The sequence below is a fragment of the Podarcis erhardii genome, assembly GCF_964252035.2.
Source record: "Podarcis erhardii genome assembly, chromosome: 7".
In the NCBI taxonomy this organism is placed as follows: Eukaryota; Metazoa; Chordata; class Lepidosauria; order Squamata; family Lacertidae; genus Podarcis; species Podarcis erhardii.
In genome coordinates this window covers 64,955,007-64,981,376 of record NC_138511.1, presented here as the reverse complement: position 1 = coordinate 64,981,376, position 26,370 = coordinate 64,955,007, and the positions used below count along the sequence as shown (strand labels likewise).

At 43.5% G+C, this 26,370-nt stretch overlaps 1 protein-coding gene across 2 annotated transcripts in view; it reads left to right on the top strand.

Annotated features, from left to right (window-relative positions):
- Positions 1-25,777, top strand: part of MYOM3 (myomesin 3) — a gene marked incomplete at its 5' end in the record, with an annotated part of 47,345 nt that extends 21,568 nt beyond the window's left edge. For both annotated transcript variants that reach the window (XM_081868663.1, XM_081868662.1), the window contains 25 exons: positions 1,102-1,229; positions 3,040-3,223; positions 3,821-3,995; positions 5,490-5,611; positions 6,093-6,280; positions 6,818-6,944; positions 7,478-7,656; positions 8,613-8,727; positions 9,618-9,774; positions 9,915-10,024; positions 11,379-11,423; positions 12,340-12,476; positions 13,229-13,373; positions 13,879-13,938; positions 14,604-14,671; positions 15,759-15,869; positions 16,109-16,196; positions 16,924-16,962; positions 17,256-17,361; positions 19,061-19,224; positions 20,407-20,443; positions 21,697-21,719; positions 22,376-22,431; positions 22,985-24,192; positions 24,293-25,777. In XM_081868663.1, coding sequence (XP_081724789.1) covers positions 1,102-1,229; positions 3,040-3,223; positions 3,821-3,995; positions 5,490-5,611; positions 6,093-6,280; positions 6,818-6,944; positions 7,478-7,656; positions 8,613-8,727; positions 9,618-9,774; positions 9,915-10,024; positions 11,379-11,423; positions 12,340-12,476; positions 13,229-13,373; positions 13,879-13,938; positions 14,604-14,671; positions 15,759-15,869; positions 16,109-16,196; positions 16,924-16,962; positions 17,256-17,361; positions 19,061-19,224; positions 20,407-20,443; positions 21,697-21,719; positions 22,376-22,431; positions 22,985-23,260 — 2,840 coding nt within the window. In that variant the 3' untranslated portion in view covers positions 23,261-24,192; positions 24,293-25,777. The remainder of the gene's footprint in view (positions 1-1,101; positions 1,230-3,039; positions 3,224-3,820; positions 3,996-5,489; positions 5,612-6,092; positions 6,281-6,817; positions 6,945-7,477; positions 7,657-8,612; positions 8,728-9,617; positions 9,775-9,914; positions 10,025-11,378; positions 11,424-12,339; positions 12,477-13,228; positions 13,374-13,878; positions 13,939-14,603; positions 14,672-15,758; positions 15,870-16,108; positions 16,197-16,923; positions 16,963-17,255; positions 17,362-19,060; positions 19,225-20,406; positions 20,444-21,696; positions 21,720-22,375; positions 22,432-22,984; positions 24,193-24,292) is intronic.
- Between the last annotated feature and the right edge of the window lie 593 nt (positions 25,778-26,370).

The window sequence follows — 26,370 nt, the reverse complement described above, 5'->3', positions numbered from 1 at the left end:
GTGACCGTCGCGTGGATCACAGTGGCTAGGTCAGGGCGAGAGAGGTAAGGAGCCAACTGCTTAGCTTGGCGGAGATGAAAAAATGCCGCCTTTGTTATAGCTGCAATCTGCGCCTCCATAGAGAGGGAGGTATCGAAGATTACACCCAAACTCTTAACGGACGGTGCTGGCACTAATTGCACCCCCGCAAGAGATGGGAGTTGCCCCCTCAGTCCCAAGTCGTCCCGTCCCAGCCAGAGGACCTCTGTCTTCGAAGGATTTAACTTCAACCGGCTCCCACGAAACCATCCAGCCACAGCCTCCAAGCATCTGATCAGTGTGTCTGGGGCCGAGTCCGGGTGGCCGTCCATCAACAGATAGAGTTGGGTGTCATCAGCATACTGATGGCAGCCCAGCCCAAAACTCCGGACAAGCTGGGCGAGGGGGCGCATAAAGATGTTAAAAAGCATCGGGGAGAGTATTGCACCCTGGGGCACACCACACACCAAGGAGTGGCGGGATGACAATTCCCCCCCAAGCGCCACCCTCTGTCCCCGACCAGAGAGAAACGAGCGCAGCCATTGAAGGACTGTGCCCTGGATCCCCACGTCGGCAAGGCGGTGGTCTAGGAGTTCGTGATCGACCATGTCGAAGGCTGCTGACAGGTCTAGAAGAATCAGCAGCCCCGACCCGCCTCGATCCAGCTGCCTGCGGAGATCATCTGTTAGGGCGACCAGAGCCGTCTCGGTCCCATGACCAGCGCGGAAGCCGGACTGGAATGGATCCAGAGCTCTCATATAATCCATTTTCACCATTTCCCCCTAATATGTGCATTTTTACAAATATTTGGATGGAGAATTCCATTGCAAAGTTCAGATAAGTTCAAAGTTCAAAGTTTTTTGAAATCTGGCTGTGTTTCAGTTCTCATAATGTTTCAGATGTGCGAATTTGATAAATTTGGCTTCAAACATGAATTTCTAGTTATACTTCTCATCAGCTATTTTGGGGGCTGCTCCATCTGGTGACTTTTATCCATCTGGCTGTTAATTGGTCTTCCTTGCAAACCCTTTCCTATTCCAAATTAAATTGCTGAAAGGTTGGCTTCTTGTTTTTCTCCCACAGCCAAGATCAAAGTCCCTTTGCCACCCACCAACGTTCATGCCAGTGAGATCAGGGAAGAGTATGTGGTCCTCTCTTGGGATGAACCAGACCCTAGAGGCAAAGAGCCACTGAGTTACTATGTTGAAAAGGTAAGGAAAGGGCACAGAGAACATACAAGAAGCACCATCTGTTAGTTGCTAAGGATATTGGAGAAGTCCATCGGAAATGAGAATAGAAATTGCCGATGTTCCCTGATTCATCCCATGTCTGGAACGAAAACCAACCCAGGGAATGCAATCAGTAGCACTGCTATTGCGTTTTTCAGTCTCAAACAATACCTAACAATACATTCTTTATGACTCCCCTGTCCCCACAATGTGTATTGCATTTCCTTTGCGCTGTAATGAATGATGTGCAATAATGTAATGGTAAAGTGATTAATTGTTTGATTGATTGCATAACATTTCACTACAGTGGACAGCAAGATGTCATTTTTGTTGAAAGTTGAACTGCAGCAGAATGGAAACGGTGTTGCATCCGGCAAATACGGGACAGAACTGAAGTCAGTGCCGTCCTACATTCCTGTTAGCTGCTTCAAAGATCTTGTGAAGCAGATCTCTATATTTTTGCCTCAGCTTTTCCCTGACCTATAGGATTTGACTCTGTTATTTTTGTATTTCTCTCTCAACTGTTCCTGTTTTCATAATGTTCTTTTACTGTTTCAGTTATAGTGCTATTTTTATGCTACTTTTGTATACCACTGTGGATTTAAAAAAAAATGGCCTAGAATGACTTTTCAATTAATAAATACAATTAATTAGAAATGGACAAGGGCTTCCAAGTGTGGCATGGATTAACTCAGAAATAATTCAAATTGTTCAACCCCCCAAATTGCAAGGACTTGGGTATTTTTCCCAAGCTACTCTCTCATCTCCTTAGATGCCTTTGACTGGACTTAACCATCCAGGGATCCTTTACCTTTACCTTACTTATATGTCACTTTGTTGTGCTGAGTGCAAAAGTAACAGCTTTTATGATACCTGCAGCTTCCCAGAGTCATCTGGTTGGCCACCTTGAGAACAGGACTAGATGGGCCTTTTGATCTGATCCAGCTCCAAGTGCTCCAAGTCAGTCATAGAGCAGCTGCTTTCCATGCAAAAGGTCACAGGTTCAATCCCCAAGCACTCCCAGGTAGGGCTGAGGATATCCCCTGCCTAAAACTGCTACCAGTCAGTGTGGACAATGCTGAGCTAGATCAGGGGTCAGCAAACTTTTTCAGCAGGGGGCCGGTCCACTGTCCCTCAGACCTTGTGGGGGGCCGGACTATATTTTGGGGCCCAAGTACCTAAAAGAGCACCTTCCCCAGTCTCAACCACCTTGGATCCTACGGTCAGCAGGAGACGCTTTGTTAGTGGTCCCACCACTGGAGGCTGCCCTGTTGGCATTGAATAATAATAATAATAATAATAATAATAATGCCCCGCCCATCTGGCTGGGTTTCTCCAGCCACTCTGGGTGGCTTACAGAATATCTGAAAACATAATAAGAATATCAAGCATTACAGGGCTGCCTTCAGATGTCTTCTAAAAGTTGTGTAGTTATGTAATGGGTCCTTTTCAGTGGTGGCTCCCCATTTGCAGAATGCCCTCCCTCTGCCTGCCTCACTACTGATTTTCAGGAGAAATCTGGAAACCTTCCTGCTTGCCTAGGCAGTGGATGGCAGAAATGCAGAGTTCCTGGCAACCCCAAGGTCACTGGTTGAGTTAATGTTTTTAGCTGTTTTTAGAATGTTTCAAATGTCTTATCATTGTGGTGTCTGCTGCCCTGGGCTCCTTTGGGAGGAAGAGTCATATATAAATCAAATAAATAACATTAATAATAATCCTTTATCCTTGTAGCGCTACTGTCTCTAGTTTATAGCAATTAGCCACTGATAAATCACCCTTCCTATCTTCTCAGTCGATAGCAGGCAGCGACAGATGGCAGATGGCTAATCTGGACACTCCAGTGAATTCCACAACTTTCACTGTCTTTGATCTGGACAAAGGGAAGTCCTATTGCTTCCGAGTGCGGTCTGTGAACAAGTATGGAGTGAGCGAGCCTTCCTTGCCCAGTGAGCCCATCTCTTCTGGAGAAAAAATAGGTAATTTTTTAAAAATGGAATTGTTTCAGTGAACATTTCTCCTGATGTACCTTGTATGCAGTTTTGCTTTTACAAGCAATTTCCCCGAATATAAAACATTTTGGTATGTTATTTTCACTAGTATATAGTATATAGGGAAGTTTTTAATATTTAATGCTGTATTGCTTTTAACACTCGATTGGGAGCCGCCCAGAGTGGCTGGGGAAACTCAGCCAGATGGGCGGGGTATAAATAAATAAATAAATTATTATTATTATTATTATTATTATTATTATTATTATTATAGTATATGCATCTTTACACACACTTTCCTCTAATATACACTTCCTTACACACACGTCGGCTGGAGAACTTCTTTGCAAAATTTGGAGAAGGGCGAATTTCAAAGGTTAGTTGTATATCAGTTCGCATATTGCTTCGGGAAATGCAAATTAGGTGGGCTTGCGTTAAACTGTGAACCAAACCCAATTTCTTCCCCATCCCTACCTATGGTTGATAACAATAGCACCCAACTTGAACCTGGAAGGAGCTACATAATAGGCTCCCAATAGCTGTTGTTCTTTGGTGAGTCCATCCCTCTTCTTTTTCCTTCTTCAGCTCCCCTCCCACCTCCATCCCAGGTGCTGACCTTCAGAGACACAAACACTTCTGTTTTCGTGAAGTGGAGCAAGCCAAAGGAGGGCCAGGAACCACTTGGCTATTATATATATTGCCGGGAGGTTGGGACAGATGAATGGCAAACGGTCAACAATAAACCCGTCACATGTAATGAGTAAGTTGGTAAAGCAATTTGGTATCCCTCTCTGCATCTCCTCTCTCACCTTCTTTGAGGGCATGGGCTAGATCCTATCACCCAGCTCTGAGATTTGAAACAGGGGAGGGGGAAATTCCATTTGTTTGTACTATTTTATGACGTTATTGGGTTGGAATACAGGACAGGTAAGTTAGCTAAACTGAGGTCCCATTGAAATCAATAATAAAAGGCAAATGATGACTTATTTGGAAGTCCCATTTATCCTAATGGGATCTAACTGTAACTAGTGTACAGGGCAATCCTGTGCATGTCTACTCAGAAGCAAGTTTCACTGAGTTCATTGGGAGATGTTCAAGACACTGTGGTTCATGGAATCATAGAATCATGGAGTTGTAGAGTTGGAAGAGTCATCTAGTCCAACCCCCTGCAATGTAGGAATCTCAGCTAAAGCATCCATGACAGATGGCCATCCAACCTCTGCCTTAAAACCTCAAATAAGGAGAGTCCACAATCTCCTGAGGAAGTCCATTCCACTGTCAAACAGCTCTTGCAGTCAAAATGTTTTTCCTGATGTTTAGTTGGAATCTCCTTTCTTGCAACTTGAAGCCCTTGGTTCAAGTCCTACCCTCCAGAGCAGGAGAAAACAAGCTTGCTCCATCTTCCATGTAAAGGCAGCACAGTGGCTGCAGGAGTCCACCCACTGCCTCCCCCTCAGGTGCAGGGCGACGTGGTGCCTGCAGACACTTGAGCCACCACATCACTCCCAGGAGAGACATGTGGCTCGGGCACACTGCAGGCCCCACGGTAAATGCCGCCCCCCTGGATAAGTGGCACCAGTACGCCCCACTCCTCCCCCTGCCCTCCAGCTACACTGCTGACCCCTAAATCATTTTCATATGTACTACTAGTAAGCCAGGTGTCCTCCATCTTATATTTGTGCAGCTGGTTCTTCCTGCCTAAGTGCAGAACCTTACATTTATCCCTATTTGACTTCATTTTGTTAGCTTGGGCCCAGTTCTCCAATCAGCTAGTCGTTTTGAATTGACTAGGAGCTGCTCCAGAAACTCTTTTTATTGCGAAATCATGATTACAGTCATACGTCAGGTTACAGATTCTTCGGGTTGCACACCGCGCCTAACCCGGAAGTACTGGAATGGGTTACTTCTGGGTTTCGGCACTTGCGCATGCACAGAAGCGCTAAAGCGTGCTTTGCACATGCGCAGAAGCTCCAAGTTGCGACCTGCGCATGCGCAGACGTGGCGCTGCGGGTTGCGGACGCTGCGAGTTGCGAATGTGCTTCCCGCACGGATCACGTTCACAACCTGAGCATCCACTGTACTTGTATTCATGGTGGTTATGTGCGATTCTGCTTTCAGTATTGTTTGTGTCTGCAAATGTTAATAAATAAATAAATAGGCTGAACACTGCAAGCACTTTTACATTCTGAGTTTAGAGATGACTTGTAGGGTGCTAAGAAATGACCATGCAGGGTGGATTTCAATTGTTTATCAGGTTCACTGTTCCAGGGCTCAAAACAGGCAAAGAATACGTCTTTTGTGTGAAATGTGTCAATGAAGCTGGCGTGGGTGACAGCTCCCCTGAATCAGATGCCATCATTGTGAGGCAGGCTATCTGTAAGTATTGTTTTGTGGTGGACAGATCTATCCATTTTTGTACTCTAGCTTTCTCATTTTTTAAAAAAAGAAAAGAAAAGAAAATTCCTCTGAAAATCCATTGGCATTTTAGTGTGAATTTCTTTTGTAGGCAGCTTTGACTAAAATAAACATTTTTTGCAAGCAGTTTCTCCTAATCCAATGCTTATATACAATGTCACATGATATGTCACAATTCATCCATCTTTGTGCATATTGTCTGGTTGGAGAACTGCTTTGCAAAATTAGGGGAAGTGCAAATTTTGAAGGATAGTTGTGTTTTAGTTCATGAAATGGTTTGAGAAGCATGAATTAGGTCGTTTCTCCTTAAAAGGCAAACCAATTCGAATTTCTTTTAGTTATGGTGTACACATTATCCCCTGAAACCACACAACTTGAGAGAGAAGCTGTATGCCGATCAGATTCTAAACCTTCATTATCCTTTAATTTATTTCCTGCATAGCTTGTCCATCAGCCCCGCGGGCCTTTGCCTTGCTGAGTTGCGGGAAAGACAACATGACCATTGCCTGGAAGCCTCCCAAACGCAAAGGAGGCACAACCATCATGGGCTATTTCCTGGATCAACATGATGTGTCGCAGATTGAATGGCACGAGATCAACATTAAGCCAATAGCTCAGCGTGTTTACACGGTATGGGTGTGTCAGGGAACTGCCATCGGAGCCAGGGGCGGAGGGAAGGCTCCAGAGCGATGCAGGAGAGGGTCCTAGCAGGGAGAGAGGCAGCTCATCAGCTGGGGAAGGAAATCAGCATAACACCAGTGGTGAAGGGGGGCAGATGGGGGAATCGGAGAGGGGGCTCAAGAACTCTTCACCGGGGACCAGCGGGGAGAGTAAGGGTCCTCCGCTGCCCACACCCTCCCTGCGCAGAAGACTTCCGCGCAGGGAGAGTAGGAGGAGACTTGGCGTCAAAGAACTTCTTTGCTGGAAGAAGTTCAAGAAACGCCCACTGACGGATTCTGCCAGCGACTGAGACAGCCACAAGGTGAAGGGCTGTCCAGACAGAAAGGGTTCAACCAAGTAACCTAGCCACGAGTGGCGGCAACTTACGCACGAGCAACCCCTGGAACCATTACAGGGTGTTTGTGCCATTAGTTTGCCTCTGAAGAAATAAGTAAATAAATTACTATCCCTTTTAGGCAAGACTTTTGCTCTCTTTCTATTCTATAGGTCACCAGCCTGGATGAAGGGCACTTCTATGAGTTCCGTGGTTATGCAATGAATGTGGTTGGTGTTGGGAAGGTGTCAGAACCCAGTGACATATTCAAGTGCGAGGAGTGGACAATGCCAGAGCCAGGTAAAAGTCAATGCCAGGCCTTGAGACTGATTGCTGTCTTCACACACCCATTTACTGCGCACTCTCGGCATTTCCAGTGCTGGGTTTTAAAATCTGTGGTCTCACAATGTGATCCCAAATGCGTACACGCCCTGTACTTTGCTACAACTCCTATCTGATGGGTTATGCCTCAAACCAGCTTCACACCAATTAAGAGTCCCAAAGCTGTTCTTAAATCGTACCATCAGGTAAAAGCATCTTGCCCAGTCTCACCTTGGAATTTAAAACAGCAGGAGAAGAATGCCTGACCAGGAAGGTCTGGGCTTTAGGACAATTGTGAGGTTGTCACAGCAGATGACTCCCAAGCAGATGGAACAGTGGTCTAACTATGCCCCCTCCTGGCAAGTGGGGGGGGGATGTATGTCCAGGGATTCAACTTTACAATTCTATGGTTCTATGATTCTATGAAATTAAGGGGCATGTGTGCTCCTTGCCCCTGTTTTCCCACCTTCTCATTTGCGCATACTTTGAAATTTCATCTGCCCTTGAAACAGGACCTCCCTATGATGTCAGGTGTACAGAAGTGAGAGACACATCTCTGATGCTTCACTGGGAGCCACCTGTGTATACTGGAGCAGGCCCTGTCACTGGCTACTACGTGGATGCCTGTGAGGAGGGATCAGACACGTGGGAACAACTGAACAAGCAGCCAATATCCAGCACCCACATGAAGGTCTTTCTCTTGTATTTCCTGTGCCTTTTACATCTGCATTGCAGCTGTCGTTGCTCCTCCGACGCCAAGGTCCACTGAAGCCTGCAGGCTGAATCCAGCCCATGAAGCCAGTTCTAGTGTACTACCAGCCCTCTTGCCAAAATTGGTAGTCAGAGAGTAACGCTCTCTTCTTACCTTGGAAAAAAACATCTCTTCTTCCTACTGCACAGTCCCCAGGGATGGTGTGTCCCATTTGAGGCGAAACAGAAATTTGTCCTGCCACTGCCGCCACTCCTGCCGCCACCACATCTGCTGCTGTTGCCACAACTTACGCCACCCACTTGGCCTCTACCACACGCCCTGCTGCATCCACCGCTGGCAGATTGCACCAATTTGGGGTGAGAGATCACCCAAAATAGTGTGAGATATTGTGCGCTCTGCAAGTTCTCACATGGTTTCAGGTGAGATCTCACTCAAACTGGATGCAATCTTGTCTGAAATCAATGCCAATGGTGGTGGCGCTTATCTGCCACTGGCGGAGGTGGCAGGGCACCCATGGGGGTGCTGCCTCCGGCTTCTGGTGCCTGAGGCGATGGTCTCACTCTGCCTAATGGCTGGGCCGGTTCTGAAGGCCCCATTACAATAAGTCCTAGAGATTTCAGAAACACTCTAAAAACTTCTTCCAGTGGTGCTGTTCCACCCCACGGCAGTGCTGGGCCAGTGGAGGGAAACTACTGTTTTTCCACCACAGAGCAGCATAGAGATAAGAGAAGAAGAATATCTCCTATTTTAGGAGGAAATGCTCTCTGCCCGTCTGTGTGTGTGTACCCATGCCCTCCTCTGACATGTTATCTTTGACTGTTACCAAAAGAAAAAGGAATGGGGAGGGGAAATGAAAGCAAGTACTGGAGTTGCTGCACCTCTGGCATGTTGCCTCTGACTATTACCTGCTCTTTTTCTCACATTTTTCTTGATAGCTGTCTGATCTGGAGACAGGAAAGTGCTATATTTTTCGAGTTCGGGCCCTGAATAAGGCAGGAGTTGGCCCGCCATCCTTGCCATCAGATCCTGTGATAGTAAAAACCAAACCAGGTACAAAGTTTCTGCCTCTGCCCTCCACTTCCACTCCCTTTCCTCTCCCAACATTTTTTATTATTTCCACATTTCTTCACAAAAGTGTGCATTTCCTTGGAGAAAGATTAGGTCAGTAGACTGGGGGTGGTGGGAACTGTCGTCCAAGACCTCAGGAGGGCACCAGGCCAGGGAAGGTAGACCTTTCATCGGAAATCTTAAAGCCATTATACAAATGTATAGTGTGACGGCCTTTGGTATACTGTGTACCATTCTGGTCACCTCGCCTCAAAAAGGATATTGTAGAGTTGGAAAAAGGAAGCGCAACCAAATGATCAAAGGGATGGAACGATTCCCTTATGAGGCAAGGCTGCAGTTTTTGGGACCTTTTTGTTTAGAAAACAGCTGAGTAAGGCGTGACATGATAGACGTTTATGGAGAAAGTAGATAGATAAAGGTTTTTCTCCCACACAGCTCTAGAACTCATGGACATCCAATGAAGCTAAATGTTGGTATATGCAGGACAGATAGTCAAACTATTGGGACTTGCTCCCAAAGGAGGCAGTGATGGCCAGCAACTTGGATGGCTTTAAAAGAGGATTGGACAAATTCATGGAAGACAAGTTTACCAGTGGCTACCAGTCATGATGACGGTGCTGTTCCTCCAGAGTCAAAGGCAGCATGCTTCTGAATACCAGTTGTTAGGAATCGCAGTTGGGCATCGCTCCTGTCCATCTTGCTGGCTTCCCTTAGGCATCTGGTTGGCCAGTGTGAGAACAGGATGTTGAACTAGATGGGTCATTTACCAGATCCATCAGACTCCTCTTATGTAATGGCATTGGGCAAGGAGAAAAGGTGATAAAAGTTGTTTCACTGTGTTGAAAAATTAAATTATTTCTTTTAATTTGCAGGCACAAAAGAAATTGAAGTTGGAGTGGATGAAGAAGGATTCATCTATATGGCCTTTGAGGCTCCAGAAATTGTTGACACCTCAGAGTTTATCTGGTCTAAGGATTACGAAGGGCCACCAAATCCTGACAGGGTTGAGGTTGTAAACAAAGATGATAAGTAAGCTTGCAGTGTTGCCAGTTTTTCATTAGGTGTGCTTTTGTGCCATTAAAAGCCACCCAAAGTACAGGACCCTGAGAACAACTACAGCTGCATAGATATGTCTTAATTTGTGTGTTTGCATTTTCTTTTCTTTTAAGATCTAAACTCATTTTGAAATATGCCACTGAAAGAGACCTCGGGACATACTCAGTAGAAGTAACAGACACTGATGAAGACATCTCTGCCAGTCATCTTTTAACCCAGGAAGGTAAATAATCCATCCTTACAGGGTTAAAAAAAAAGAATCTAACTAATTCTGCATGATTGGAGGCTCAGATATAAATTCCTCCCAAGTTGCTAGGTTTGAAATTGTGCGTCCTCTGTGCTCCATCCTCAAATGTGCCTGAAAGAGGTTGAGGTGGGCAGGTTCTATTCTGCAAGACTCTCCTTTTTCACAAGGACAAGAGGTCTCAGTGTAGATTGGTGAATGTTTTCTTCCTGCACCTTGTAATGTTGGAGAATTCTGACAAAAATGGAAAAGGGAGCAGAAATAGTGTGTGCTTTTCTATGGTCACGAATGGAATCAGTCAAGTGAATACTACCAGTATTCATTCACAACATTGTTCTTTTTAAGTCCTCAAGTAGTATGGCATGAGGGGTCTTTAAACACTGAAATGAAGGTAAAGTATATAAGTAACTTAACTAGTTATGTAACATATGTTATATACTGGACAGTGAGACAAATACTGTAGTATCTGACAGAAACTGAGCTGCAGCAAAAGAGAAACAGCGCTGATTGAGAGGAATATAGGTCAGAATAGAAATTGCTGCCTTCTTACATCCTCTACCTCCACAAAGATGTCTCCTCAAGCAAAATCCAATCAAGTCTCCACCGCATGGTTACTTTGGTTTCATTCACATCATCCTCTAAAACAGTTCTCAACCTGTGGGTCCCCAGATGTTGTTGGACTACAACTCCCATCATCCCTAAGCTCTGGCCTTGCTAGCTAGGGGTGATGGGAGTTGTAGTTCGACAACATCTGGGGACCCACAGGTTGAGAGAGGCTGCTCTAAGAGGAACCTTGCACAACTTGTGATCCACCTACCCAAACTAAGCTAAGCAGCCATGAAAGGCAGCCCACATAAGGGGCCCGGCACTTTACCTCCTGACACCCAACAGGACACTGTATGTGGCAGGCAAACTTTACGTGACTTGGTGGGTTCCAGGTTACCCAGTCTAAGGCAATGCAATCAGAGGGAACCAATGTCATTGTGGGGGCATTGCACTCAAGCACCCCAGACTAGGTGTACAGAACCTCTAGCCCATGAGCTGAATGAGGCTCTCCTGGCCTGCCTATCCCTTGGGGACTCATGCCTGGCCTGGCCAGGGCCATCTCTCAGACCACCCATTGCTGTGTGCCACCCTTGAGTGTTTTCTATTAGTTACTGAATCGGCTCCTTCCCAAGGCTGTCTCAGAAGTTCTACCACTCATTTATTCAGCGCAGTAGAAATTTGGCAACTGAACCAAAGCACCAGCACCCAATGGGAAAAGGGTTGGGATGTGCATGGCTCCTTCTCTTAAGTCTAAGGCCTAGTTCTGTTCATTGCAATTTTTTTTCAGAACTGGACAAGCTGCGGAAGATCAGCCAGGAGATCCGCAACCCCTGTAAGTTGTTTTAAAAAATGATATGTGACTTTGCAGCTACAAACAGTGGCCAAGCGGATTAACAAACACAATGGTAAAAATACAGCGGTACCTTGGGTTACAAATACCTTGGGTTATAAACACTTCGGGTTACAGACTATTACAGAAGTTGTACCTCGGGTTAAGAACTTTACTTCAGGATGCGAACAGAAATTGTGCAGCAGCAGCGGGAGGCCCCATTAGCTAAAGTGGTACCTCAGGTTAAGAACAGTTTCAGGTTAAGAACAGACCTCCGGAACGAATTAAGTTTGTAACCCGAGGTACCACTGTAATTAAAATTTAAAATAGATAATAATAAATAACTCCTAGTGGTTTTTGTGTATATTTTTGTAAATTTTCTGTTTGTACGTTTTATATCAGCCTTCAGCAACCAGGCAAGCTTGGTTTTGGTGTTTTGTGTAGGCCCAGTTTGCACAGAAAGCCAAGCCAAACCAGGGCTAAGGGTGAATGCATACAGGCATCTACTTTTGGCCACTTTCCTCCCCTGCTGCCCTATCTGGAACCAAGCCATGGTTTAGTTTAGCATTGTGGCCAAACCCAGAATCGGTTTCGCTCCAAACCACAAGCTGTAACCAAGGTTTGTTCTTCACTTACTGCTCATGGTTTGTCTGGAGGAGATGAACATAATGCTAAGTCAAAAGTGTTTTACTATGAGTATTCACACCCTTGGACATTGGTTTTGCCATGGATTGGCATAGTGTTAAAGGAAAATCAGACCAAATAATTATGAGGTTGGTTGTTGTTTTTTAGATTTTGCAAGCCACCCAAGGAGTTCAGCAATGAGCCTTAATCCATCAAATGTTGCTAGTTCAAGTTGAGCTTCACTCTTCATTCTCGGAGTCCAATAATCTGTCACATCTTCTTCTGTTCCTTTCAGTAATTGACCTGATATCCGGATGGAACATTGATGTTCTGGAGAAAGGGGAGGTGCGGCTGTGGCTGGAGGTTGAGAAACTCTCCCCAGAGGCAGAGCTGCACTTGATTTTCAACGGAAAGGAGCTTTCAAGCACTCCAGTGAGTTTCCCATCATTTCCTTTACGACAAGGGTGAGGAACCGCTGCTCTGCGGCCCAATCTGGGAGCCAGTTTGGCCCATGATGCCATTTCCCCCAAACCTGTCGCTCAACTGATGTCACTTGGTGATGTCAGCTGATGGGCAGAGGAGTGAGGTTCAGGTCAGCACTGGCTGTGCACCAAGAAACTGGGGCAAGCATCTAATAAAGCATAATTTAACACACACACACCCCAGTTTATTAGCTGATGGGGCTGTTAAATCCTGCTCAGTTTTGCCATGTAAGGCATCTCCTTGTGGGGAATTAGTGTCTGCAGACATTTCAGCAGAAATACCCCCCCCACACACACACACACTCATCGGCTGATGAGTTTCCCTCAGATGCAATGGAAGAGGTTGTTCCAGTGGAAGATGCTGACAGTCCTCTTTTCTGTATGAAAAATGAAAAATGGAGAGAGCGCTCCATCTTGTACTTCTCAGGCCGCAAAATGTCTTGGGGCAATTCTGCCCCTAAGAATCCCTTCCTGCTTGCTCCCTTCTTCCTTTCTGGATGCTACAAACCCCATTTCTCAATTCTGATGTCTTTGGAGTAGTGAGCCAATATAAATAAATGGTTCCTTCTTATTCTCATGGTTGTCTTTTGCTGTGATTTTAGTGGGATTTTAAAATGCATTGTTCAGTTCCTCACTAGCCATGTTCTCCTTTGCTAACAACTTATTTTTGCTTGTGTTGCTGTTGCCGTTGTTTACATTTAGACACATAAGATCAATTTTGACAAAGCAAAAGGCCTTGTGGAACTGATCATCCAAGACTTCTCCGAGGACGACAAGGGGACATACACTGCCAAGCTGAAAGACGGCAAAGCTGAAAACCAGTTTACTTTGGCTCTGGTTGGGGACGGTAAGTGGAGGGTCAGGAAGCAAAAGGAGGCAGCTGCAAATGTCTCTTGAACTGTGGTTCAAAACAGTTGGAGGACACCACGTTTTTTAAATGTTCAGGAAGTGTCTGAACTTGATGCAGTGTTTAGGGAACAGCTCTTAAATAGTTTGGTTTTTTTAAAAAAAACAACCAATCACAAAATTATGGTAATGTGGTGAATCACACTTAAGATTGGAAAAATTAGAAATTGAGACAAACTGAAATGGAAATATTCTTCCATCCCTACCATCCACGGGCAAGTATCATTACTTTCTCTTGCCTCGCAGTCAGTCTCCCACCTTCGCTCCGTATTCGTGCCCTTGGATCTTGAAAACCTAATAGATCTACTGGAAAACCTAGTAGATCAACACATCTGGTGAAGTTACTCATCTTAGCACGGTGTTAAACATCCAACACTATCCTTCATGAATCAAGATATCTTTGCTTGCCATCACACACTGATTTGATGGTGTATTTATTCTTCCAGATTTTGATAAACTTAAAGCAGAGGCTGATGCCAAGAAGAGAGAATGGAAGAGAAAGCATGGTAAGATATCCTTGCAGTCAGTGGCTATATGCCTGGCTTGAGAAGCCGCGTTTGTGGCAAAAGGGGTCACCCATAAAATGCACCTGGGATGGGGAAGTGGGGTAGCAAAGCTGTGATACCAAATGGCATTTGTTGACATGGGGCAAAGTAGGTCAAGGTTACAGGTAGAGGAGTTGAAAAGTTAGCAAGAGTTTTGTACAGTGTGTTGTACTTTAGAGACAGTCCCAAAGCTGGACACAGACTTGTGCGGTGGTGTAGATGGTGAAAGGGAACAATTAATCCCCAATGGCTTCTGCTGTAGGGACATTGAGCCACTGTGGGGCCAGTGGGTGCACCTCCCCACTTGGATGCCTGATTCGTTCTCATCTAAGGATTTTTCAAAACCAGGGTCTTTGATTTCTGACATTTCCATTTAAAATTGTTTAAAATAGGAAAATGCCTAATTTCAACAAGCAAAAGAAGAAGAAATCAATCCTGTCCCCAAAGTGATAGTGCTCAAAATTCCACCCATCTCATCACCTACCTAGTTCTGCCTAGTCAAGATTCCCTTGACTGTTTTAAAAAGAAAATTATGCTTAACTATGCCTAGAAACCAACCCCTTCTTCAAATCTACAGTGACTTTGAGCACAGCAGACGACCAAGATTGTTTCTTTCCATTTAATAGGTCCACATTTTATTGAACAGCTACAGTGGAAGGTCACTGAAGACTGTGAAGTCCTGTTGACCTGCAAGGTAAATAGCACAATCCCAGACACTGGAATTATTATTGTTGTTGTTGTTGTTGTTGTTCTTGTTGTTGTTGTTGAAAAGAAAAGAGGAGAGACAATATCCACAATTAATAGGCAGTTAAGAGTGCAATCCTATCTATGCCTAGTCCTGTTGAATTCAATGGGGCTTACTCCCAGGTAAGTGGGGTTGGGAGTGAAGCCTATTGTTTTGGTATAACAAAGATGCGAAATGTTCTGTCTCCTAGTCTCAGTTAACAAAATAAAACTATCCCCACAATCTCAGCCTTGTTCCCATTTTACCAGAGGCCGGTGGACCAGTGGTATAGTGGAAGATTTTTTTTAAGTGCAAGAGATCATTAGTCTTTGTAACCGTGAACTCAAGGAGAGTCCAACAATGCAAGCAGTTGTTATTGATCCACTCTGTATTATACACTCATCAAAGAGCAGCAGTACATACCACGATACTCAATTTATTAATACCAGCAGGATTGTAATCCTGCTGGGAGTAAATTTACAGGAAGTCAATTTCATTGAATTCATTGGTACTTGCTTCTGACTGCATAGCGTCATATTGTATAAGACGCTGAGCTTTAACAAAAGACTGTCAGCCAACTGAAATGCAACTACAGAAATGCAACCAATCTTGCAAGGAAGCTGCAATAAATTACTGTTTAAACCACTAGCATGAAGCAGTCATCCCATCCAATAAAAGCAAAGCAGTACCTAGCCTCTATTTAAATATTTCCCTCTTTCTCTGACTTCGTCTATGCTTTGTTCCAGACAATAGATTGTACTTGAAAGTCTCTTTATCACTCATTTCACTTGCCGGAGCAAGTAGAATTCATCAATTCCCTTATACTCCCAGCAGGTATTGTCATTGCTCAGGCCCTGTAAAATATCCTGGAGCTGTGCTCCCTTGCACTCCCCCTCCACACTACCACTGCTGAAAGCTAAACTATTTGTGACATTAATTGTGCCAGAAATGGGACCCCAGGGGATGCTGTAGCAGCAGAGAGGAGGAGCTTCTACATTGCTTCCCCTAACCAGGTTTCAAGTAAGCCTCCACCCTCCTACCCATTTCCTTTCAACAGGCAGCAAACATGAAGAAGGAGAGCACCTTCAAATGGTTCTTTGATAACAAACCTCGTTCAGATGGTCAGTATGACCCAAAGACAGGAGCTGGAGTCCTGCGGATTAAGAAGGTAAAGTGTGTGCAATAGCCAACTGGGTCAGTCTTGTATAGGGTGGAATTAAAATGGATTTATAGACACTGCATGCTAAAATGGGGAGGGGGGAATGAAAGACTGCCCAGGTAATCATGGTGCACAGGAATGTGGACCTTTGTTGCATCTGATCACCCTACACATCAATGATGCTCAATGCTTTTTTCATTTCTTGATAGATAAGGTAAATATATGTCTGTATGTCTGTATTTTGCTAGATTAGCAAAGCAGATAAGGGAATATACAAAGCTGTGGTTTCTGATGACCGAGGGGAAGATACAACTCAGCTTGATCTCTCTAAGGAAGGTATGTTTCTCTTCATTCCTTGGGCAGGAGATATATTGTTGTCTGTTCATTAGAAAATATTTATAACCTGCCAGAGTGTATCAAGCAAAACACTCTGGTGTTTGTTTAAAAAAAATATTTTCATTTATTTAAACAAGAGTATGCAATAACAATAACAAGAACAAAAACCAAAAACAGCAGAACCGAATGAAAATGAAAATTATACATACACACAAGAAGTACAAATATGGGTTGTTTCATTCAAATGCCCTGGAAATTATAATTAATTATTATTTGTGTTGGGAGGTAATAGCCCTGAACATCTGGAAGGTACTAGGTAGGGTTCAAATTCCCACTCAGCATAAATCTCCCTGGGTGACTTTGACCTCTCATTTTCTCTTGGCCTAATCTACCTAAGCAGGATTTGTTGCATGGATAAGAGGAAGAAAGACTTGTGTGGCCAGCACTTTGCCAACAGCTGTGCTGGCTGGGGATGATGGCAACTGTAGACCCAAACATCAGGAGGGTACCAGGCTGAAGAAGATTGATGCACATTCTTCTGAGCTCCTTGGAGGAAGGGCGAGATCTCAGTGAAATTCTAACTGAATAACCCCTAATTCTTTTCCAAGTAATCCCATGGTTTTCCAGAACATAGTTTGAAAATATTGCCATTCTGATATGTTTGCTATGTGTTGCTGCTTGTTTGTTTTTATCTACTTAAAAGGATTTTTAAAAATGTGTTTTACAGCGTTTGATGACATCCTCAAGGAACTTGCCAGGATCAGCGGTAAGTTATTTACTTCTAAACCCACATCCTTGTGGTATCAATAACATTACATTAAAGATGTAAATAGATACAAGACTGCCGCCTTGCTGAAGCTAAGCAGGTCTGGGTTTGGTCAGTGCCCTCTGAGAACGACATGTATACATTGTTATCCTTTGTTATCATCATGGAAGAAAGGCAGAAAGAAAATAAATAAATGTGGGTTAAAAGAAAAGCAAAAAATAGGAGGCTTGATCATCTTTCTCAACTGTATTTCCATCCCCACAACCCCTCCCTCCCCATAATTCTCTGTTTAGTTCTTTCTGCATCACCTTTGAAAGTCCAGCCTACTGTAGAAGGCATCAAGATCTACAGCGAGGTGAAATACTACACAGATGCCATGAAAGCAACCTGGGACCACAAGTATGTGTTTATTTATTAGTACTTAATTGATTTAGCATGGGTAGGCAAACTAAGGCCCGGGGACCGGGGCCGGCCCAATCACCTTCTAAATCCGGCCCATGGACGGTCCGGGAATCAGCGTGTTTTTACATGAGTAGAATGTGTGCTTTTATTTAAATGCATCTCTGGGTTATTTGTGGGGCATAGAAATTCGTTCATCCCCCCAATAATATATATATATATATAGTCCGGCACCCCACAAGGTCTGAGGGACAGTGAACCGGCCCCCTGCTGAAAAAGTTTGCTGACCTTTGGCTTATACCAACAAAAGCAGAGTGGCAGGTTAAATTATTTGAGTATATGGAATTAGAGAATATGATTGAGAAGATCAGGGATCAGTTGACCCAAAAGTTTAACAATGAATGGGACATTTACAGATTATAATTACAGATTATACATATACATCAAAGCTTTAGTATGCTTTGACTAACTCTCATGATAGCATAAGGTAAAAAGAGCACAAACAACATTTAATACAGGTTAAGTTTATTGAAAAATAGATGTAAATAAGGAAACAAAGAACCCACGCTGAGGAGGTCGGAAGTTGGTGGAGAAAGTTGACTGTTTGTAATATTTGTGTGTTTTGGTGTTGTACTTTCTTTTTTCTTTTTTCTGTGTGTATTGCTTATAAACTAATAAAGATTAATTTTTTTAAAAAAAGAATGCTTATGCCCCCACTTTAAAGCTCCAAGCGTTGTTCAGGGGATTGCAAAAGATTCTCAAAATGAAATTACATTCAAAACTAATATTTCACATTCAAATCTAGCATTTTTGGAAATTATTAGCATAAGAGGTATGTGTACTCATGGGGTGGGGAAATGTTCAAAAATGACACGTCCACATGGTTTGCGCAATCGTATCTTGGTTTCTTAAGCCAATACAGTGGTGCCTCAGGTTACATATGCTTCAGGTTACAGACTCTGCTAACCCAGAAATAGTACCTCGGGTTAAGAACTTGGCTTCAGGATGAGAACAGAAATCATGCTCTGGCGGCACAGCAGCAGCAGGAGGTCCCATTAGCTAAAGTGGTGCTTCAGGTTAAGAACAGTTTCAGGTTAAGAACAGACCTCCAGAATACTTAACCCGAGGTACCACTGTATACGCATGAGCCTTTGCCTGCATGCCACCACTTGTCTAACCTCTTCTCAGCAATTGAGCTTTATTTTAAAGATAGAGGGAGGAAACCTTTACACCGCTTGTCAGAAGTCACTGCCTCCATACCTGAAAATGGGGGACAAATCTTCTGGTAAAATGAGAGGGGGAATTGCTGCTCTCTTCTGCCTTGACTCAAGGCATGGGGTTTGGTTCAGCAATTGTAATTCTTTGTCTATGAAACTGAGGGAATGGACTAGTCTGCTTCAGGAGGAGTGAAACAAAGGTCAGCCCCCTATTTTTAAATCAGGGAGGGAGGGAGGAACAGAGGAACATTGGAACCTCTGAGTGTAGCAAAAGGCCACACACCCCAATTTTAGATATTTTCCATAACTTAACCCCTAGCTTCTTAACTCTCTGTGGCAGTAATCCATCAATCACATTCCCCAGAGAAGAGGCTAGCTGGCACCAGCACTAAGACGTCAGGACCCAGCACCGCTGCTCTGACATAGTTAAATGTTTGTTTGTTTTTTAATCATGGTAATCCCATGTCATCCTGTTTATTCAGCGACAAGCGCGTGGAAGGAGGAGACCGACTGAAAACAGGAACAACCATGGAGCAGGTTTGGCTCCACATTCTGGATCCCAAGGAGTCGGACAAAGGCAAATATACTTTGGAGTTGTTTGATGGAGAAAAATCACGCAAGCTGTCAACTGACCTGTCTGGCAAAGGTAAGCAGCAAGCCAACAGCTTTTTTAAAAAAAATCATAGAATTGTAGAGTCGGAAGGTACCCAAAAGGTCATCTTTGCCTCCATCTCAACACCCAACACTCTGCCTGGCCTTTGGTTTCCCTCTCTCTAACACTGGCAAAATTAACCCTTACATTGCAAACTGAATGATCCCTGCCGTTGTACTTCCAGCCATTGGAAGCTAAGGAAGACCTGCTGACTAAAGTCCTGCTTCCTCACCCCGCAAAGATGAGTCTCCCTGGCCTAGAAAATTAACATTCTGTGACTTTGCTAAGTTCCAGCCTTAGCTCACTTAGCTCCATCTCAGAGGAGATCCTGGTTTAACACTCCTTCCTGCAGGATTAGAGTTGGAAGGAAATTTCCCACAGATTCAACAACATTTCAGATGTCAGATTTGACTTTTTGAATTTCAGATATTTATAGATTTTTGTACTGATATTTGATTTTGAGGGAGATTGCAAAGGAGCAATGTGATGTCACTGAGCTATGGAACAAAGTTTACTTAATACACTACATCTCTTACAACAACTAGATTCAAAATGGCTACTGCTACCCTGCACCTGCAATCCTATATGCACTGGGAGTAAGTCCCACTGAACTAAATGGCATTCATAGGCTTATGCTGTATGTTTCAGTTACTTGTTGGTGTTCCACAGAACTGGTTCCCTCCGTGTACTTATTCCAATAACACTTTGGTTCCTACTTACCATTCCTACCTGAGATGTTGCAGGAAATTTAGAATTCCCCGTCTCTGTCATTTCAGCTCTACATTTTTTACCTCCAGTTTCTACAAGTACCTTCCCTTCTCCTCTCCCAATGAACAAGGCTCTGTTTTCACTAATGGAGACTAATTCCCTGTGTTAGAGAGGCCACTGAGCATTTTCTGTCCAGATTTATGGGAATAGGTGGGATAATAAAAAACATTGTACTGCTGACAATCTTTCCTTTTCATTGGCTGCTTGTATATTTGCCTTAAAGCTATATATATATATATATATATATATATATATATATATATATATATGGGGAGAGTATGGGCACTTCCTTGGAGATGAATTCTGTGCATAGGAGACAAATAGAGGACAAGAACCTGGTATTGTTTTCATATTTCAACAGTAAAGAAAAACATGGTTCATTCAGTCAAAATCTCTCTCTTTTTGCAGCTTTCGATGATGCGCTGGCTGAACATCAAAGGCTCAAGTAAGTTTTTGCTCTAAACTTTCCTTTTCCGTAGAAAATCTCTACTTGTCACTTAACCAAGACTCAATGCAGAGGAAGGTTTTGCTTCCTTTCTGAGCATGCTCCAATCATCTGGGTGTGAAGCTGATGCCCTGTGTACTTCATGACAAAATGTGCATCCTGAGATAGGAAGCAGTTAGTATGGCATCTACACCAGCCTGCTCACCCTTTGCAGTGATCCTTTGCAGCCACATTTTTTTTTTAAGAGGCACCTGCCCTTTGGAGCAAAGTACTCTGCACTGGACCTACCCTTAAACAAAGGGTGGTGTGATTTGTTCTTCTAACAGCTGCCAAACTAGATCTTGTCCAAAAAGCACTGATGGCAAGCTTTGTTTAAAAAACACACCAAAAAAACCACCAGAAAGTAGGGTGGGAAGACATGCAAGATTGAAATGCCAGTTACTTGAGGGATGTGAGGGGGTTTTATTTGCCCTACAGTTGGGGTGATGGTGCCTTTGTTAGTGTTTTAATTTTAATTAAGGATGGGAGGGCTTTGGATATTTATGGTGGAACTCTCTAATCTTATGTAATAAGCCAGTACAGGGGGTAGTGGCTAGAGCATTGAATATGACCTGGGTTCAAATACCTGATGAAGCCATGAAGCCAACTGGGTGGGCCTTGGATGTCACACACACTCTCTCTTCTGGCTGGGAGGGAGAGAAATTCAACTCAGGTCACATTTAAAGGTCAATCTACCTAACTCACACTTTCTGAAACCAATATGAGAACCAAAACATAGCCATTTTCAGAATTTGCACTTTTCTGAATTTTCAGTGCAGTTCTCCAGCCAAGTAAGGGGTACAGAAATGCACATATTGCAATAAAATGTGCATTGAATAGGAATATAGTGGGGGGTATATGCAAAAATGCATTACATTAAGGAAAATTTGCTTTGCAAAAATGTACATATTAGGCAACATTGCATTTGGAATTGTATACATTTGGACTTTTAAAAATTGCAAATTGGTGTGGAAATGTGGAGAACCGAGCTTAACACTGGGAAAAAATGAGAAACTGAGAGAAACTGGAATTGGCACATTCATCTGCCCCTCCTTCCAACCTTTATCACGGGGTTATTATGGTGCTTAAATGGGTTGGCTCCTTAAGAATAGGGGAAAACAGAGATTCAGGAAGGAAATCTCTTTATGAGTATTAGATACTCATTTAATAAGAAAAAGCCTATGCTGATTTCACAATATCATTTTTCATTTTAGGGAAGCAGCTGTTGTGGAAGAGCGTGAGTATACAAAAGTGCAATCTTTGTTGACTGAACCAAAATGCATTGTTTTGTGTTATATATTGTACTGTGACACACTTCCATTTCCCTTGGTCATGGAGGGGAGGTCTAGGGGGCAGTACCAGTGGGTTGAGTTTCCTATGGATCCAAAAGTATTGGAGACTTAGAGTTGTCTTTCTAATATGAGCTATCCTCATCAATATACAAGTTGGGCATATAAGAAGCAAGCAGACACTCTTTCAGCAGGTCCAAAGGGATAATCTTCTGCAGCAGCAACAACTCCATCAAGGCTGCTCCTCCCATTTCAATTAACTCCAGGTGGAAAACTCTCTTAAGTTCAAATTGCAAGCTGCTTTTTTGCTGTCTATCTGCCTCCTCTTTACAGCTGGAGGAGTATCACCTTCTCCGAGCTTTGATGTACAATGCATTCTGAAAGCTACCGAGAGAGATTCCCAGCTATCACAAGATCATCTTCTGGCCTTAGCTCTCAGCTGTGAAGCATCAGCTGATGTCCTGGTCTAACAGTCAGTAGCCTAACCAAGTCAAGCAGCAGTCATAACATTATTAATATATAAGCTTAGTAGACATTCCTCTTTTGGTGGGAAAAGGTGAGGTGATAGCTGAATAAATAATTATGATGTTTGATCTTTTGCTAGGCCGAGCAAAAGTTGTTCGGGGCCTTCCAGATGTTGCCACCATAATGGAGAACAAGGTAATTCTAATGGACAGGTTAACTCTAGCCCTAATAGTAGGGGAACAACTTCTTCCACTGGATGCCCTAAACTGCTTGAGAGCCCTTACAATTTATAATACCATGGATACAATAATACCCCCTTTCCGCACCCTAATTCATTAACAGAACCATGGTCTAAATATTTTTCTCATATTTACATTTCTCTGTGTATGTATGAGGCAGGGAAAAGACACACAAAGGGAGGACATCTAAAGCGCCTGATTGTGATTAGTAGCAAACCACAGTTTCCCATATTCAGAGAAAATGGTAAACTATGGTTTGTTACCAGCTGAGTCTGGAAGCTTAAAATAACCTCCTCTGCATGCAACAGAGGTGGAGTATGTGAACCTAACACTCACTAAGGCTTACACATAACAACTGAATTGGTGCTGCATCCATTTTATAAGGGCATAAGTTTAATATACTCTCCCACTCAGAGACCTTTCTTATCTGTATTGCTTTTCTTTTGTAAAACCTGAATTCTTATCACTAATGCTATGTTTGTTTGTTTGTTTGTTTGTTTGTTAAACAGACTCTCTGCTTGACATGCATCATATCTGGAGATCCTTATCCGGAGATCACTTGGTACAAAAACGAGCAGGTCATTACATTCAAAGATCGGTACAAGATGGAAGTGAAAGGGACCGTTATCACCATCACCATTGAGAATGTCAGCAGCGAGGACTCTGGGAAGTTCAGCATCTTTGTCAAGAACAAGTGGGGCTCTGAAACTGGCAGGGTTACCGTCAGTGTGTACAAGCATGGAGAAGAGCCCAAGGAGCTAAGAGATGAGCAGGCCTTGATCTGAGCTAGGCCTTAGCCCAGCTCCTTGTTTCAACTCCAGAGCTCACATAAAATAATCAGATAGAAGAGATTTATTTTCCTTCCCCATTTGTAGAGCATTTCTCTCACTGCCAAATAACTGCCACCAGTATATCTGGATTGGTGCTTCCAGGACAGACTACCAGCTATGCTGGCCATGTTCTACCTCCACTGTCAGAGGCACTGACAGAGGCCACTGTCAGAATAGCAGCTGCTGGGGATCACAAAGGGTGAGAGCTCTGTTGCACTCACTTTTGAGCTTTTCATAGGCATCTGATTCACCACTGTAAGAAAAGGATGCTCAACTAGAAGGGCCTTTAGCAGTCTGATTCAGCAGGGCTCTTCTTGTGTTACGACTGCCTGAAGCCGCAACTCCTCTCCTTTTAGAAATTGAACACTAGAAAGAAATAATTCCCCAGCCCCTACTCTTGTGTTGATTAATATCCTGACAGTATTTCCTAACACAGCATGCATGCACACTTAGATAGATACATGGGAAGGAAATAAATACCTATGAAGAATCAAAAACCAGTGGAGACTCATCTGTTTTTACATGGTAAAGGCAATCTGTGATGGACAGTGTCATTGGGTTAGATCCAGGCTAAGCTAATTGAATGTGGGTCCCATGGAAATCAATGAATTGGGGAAGTCGTGACTTACCGTAACTTGCATTGAAATAAATAAAACTTGAATTCAGCCAGCAAAATTCCTCATATGTTCACCCAGTAAATTTGTTCACCCAGTAAATTTGTTTGGGGTGTCAACCTTAATCTGGATCCATCCTCCTGTTTTTTTATCTATCCTAACTAGTGGGCATGCACAGTTTGTACTGCCTCCTTCATAAACATAGAACAGCTGGTGCCAAGGGACAGTTGCAATGAAATGGCTGGAGGTTGGAGGCAGCACTTGGTAGTCAAGGTTGTTGTTGTTTAGTCATTTAGTCATGTCTGACTCTTCGTGACCCCATGGACCAGAGCACACCAGGCACTCCTGTCTTCCACTGCCTCCTGCAGTCAAGGTAGGAGGCTGGAAATGAAGCCCAGTTTTCTTGTGGGCACCCAGGAATTACACAAGTAAGAGGCATGTGCAGTGGACTTCCCCATTCTACTGAGTCCCTCTGAAGGACACTTCTGCAATGAATGGACATGAGGGTCCACCTTTAGTCAAGCATCTTTCCAGACAGATGCCTCATGGGAAACTCAAAAGCAGGGCAGGATTTCAATAGCTCTCCCCACATTGTGCTTCCACCTAAACACACACATCCAGTAGCTGGTATTCTGTAGCATACAATTTCTGACTCTTCCTAGTTGATTTTGTCGTAGTGATCTGAGCCTGTGAAAGTGCCAACCACCACCACATCCCTTGGTAGCCCACTTTTTGAAAATATTTCAGAACACAGCTACGAGGACTTGCATCAGAGCATCCATAGGAACAGTACTGTACATGAAAATCCCACTCGGAAAATGTCGACTGCAAGCTAAGGGCCCCTCCAGACTGGTGCTTTATTGTGGGTGTTATCACAATAATTATGTTTTAGTGGTGGCTTTATTCTGCTCATTAGTTCTGTGATGCTTCCCCAATGCTACCTCATTATTGATGTCTGGAAAGGCTGCATGCAGCAGAACAAAAGTGGGACACACCCAGAACATTTGTAGCACGAAAAGTCAAGGAATTTCAGCAGGAAGTCACAGGATGTGTACTGATTGGAAATGAAATAGTGTGACTGCCCCAACTTTTGTAGGTGCAAATAGTGGGAATGCATATGACGTCCCCGATAGTAGTAGAAGAGGAAGAAGAAGAAGAAGAAGAAGAAGAAGAAGAAGAAGAAGGTTATTATTTATACCCCGCCCATCATGAAATCGCAATTTTAAAAATCTGGGTTCACCATGTTAAAAAGGGACTTGTCAATCAAGCTTTATTGGAAAGTTTAGGGACTTGGGTGGTATGTCAGCCAGGTCTAAGAGTGATGTTAGGTCTACAGTGGCTCATTCACAAATTATAACATCATATTGCGGTTGCCCAGTGATGAGCATGCATGCATGACTCAGCCCTGGCAGACAGAGAGAAAAGAAAGTGTACTTTAGAGAAGGGGGAAAGGAGGGGAGGGGGTGCCTGGAAAGAGTGACAGGCCTACAGCTGGATCTCTTTACAGGACAAACATGGTCTGAACTAGAGTACAGAAGATGCTGAATTTGTTTTTCATGAAAAACAAACCTGAAATCAAATGTCTGCAGCAGCAGCATTATTATTACCTGAATTATCATTATTATTATTATGATCATGATCATCCCACTTTATAAGGAGCTAAGGAGAGTATACATTATTCCCATCCACTAATTTTATTCTCACAGTAACAACCCTGAAAGGTAGGCTAGTGGCAGATTTGGTGTGTGGCTCAAGGTCACCTGTTGAGTTTGATGGTTGAGGTCTCATTCTACAGCACTATATACTAGGGTCACATCCACAACATTCATTTAAAGCGCATGGTTTCCACCCCCCAAAATAATAATAATCCTGGGAACTATAGTTTAGAGCAGTGTTTTCCAACCTTGGGCCTCCAGCTGTTTTTGAACTACAATTCCCATCATCCCTGACCACTGGTCTTGCTAGCTAGGTATGATGGGAGTTGTAGTCCAAAACAGCTGGAGGCCCAAGGTTGGGAAACACTGGTTTAGAGTGCTGGGAATTGTAGCTCTGTGAGGGGTATACTTCCAGGATTCATTGGGTGAAGTCATGTGCTTTGGTTTAAGTATGTTTTAACTGAATAATGTTGATATGTCTGAGGTCAGAGACCTGCTTATGTTAATAGCAGTGGCTCTATTCTGGATGTAGAGTCCAGGTGACACTTTTTCAGAAAGAAGCCTTGAGTGGACTTCTGATGCATTTATTATTTGGTGTTATTGATCAAGAATCTGTAGTGAGCTGTTTCGTGGTTCATGCTATGCTTTTAATATTCATGTGAAAGAAAACAGATAAATGTGACAAGACAAGAGCAAATGATGATGCTTGATGATGAAGCATGCATTAATAAACTAGAAGCCTAAAACCCGAAGTCATGGCTGCTCACCTGTGTGATACCTAGATCTAAAGAAGTTT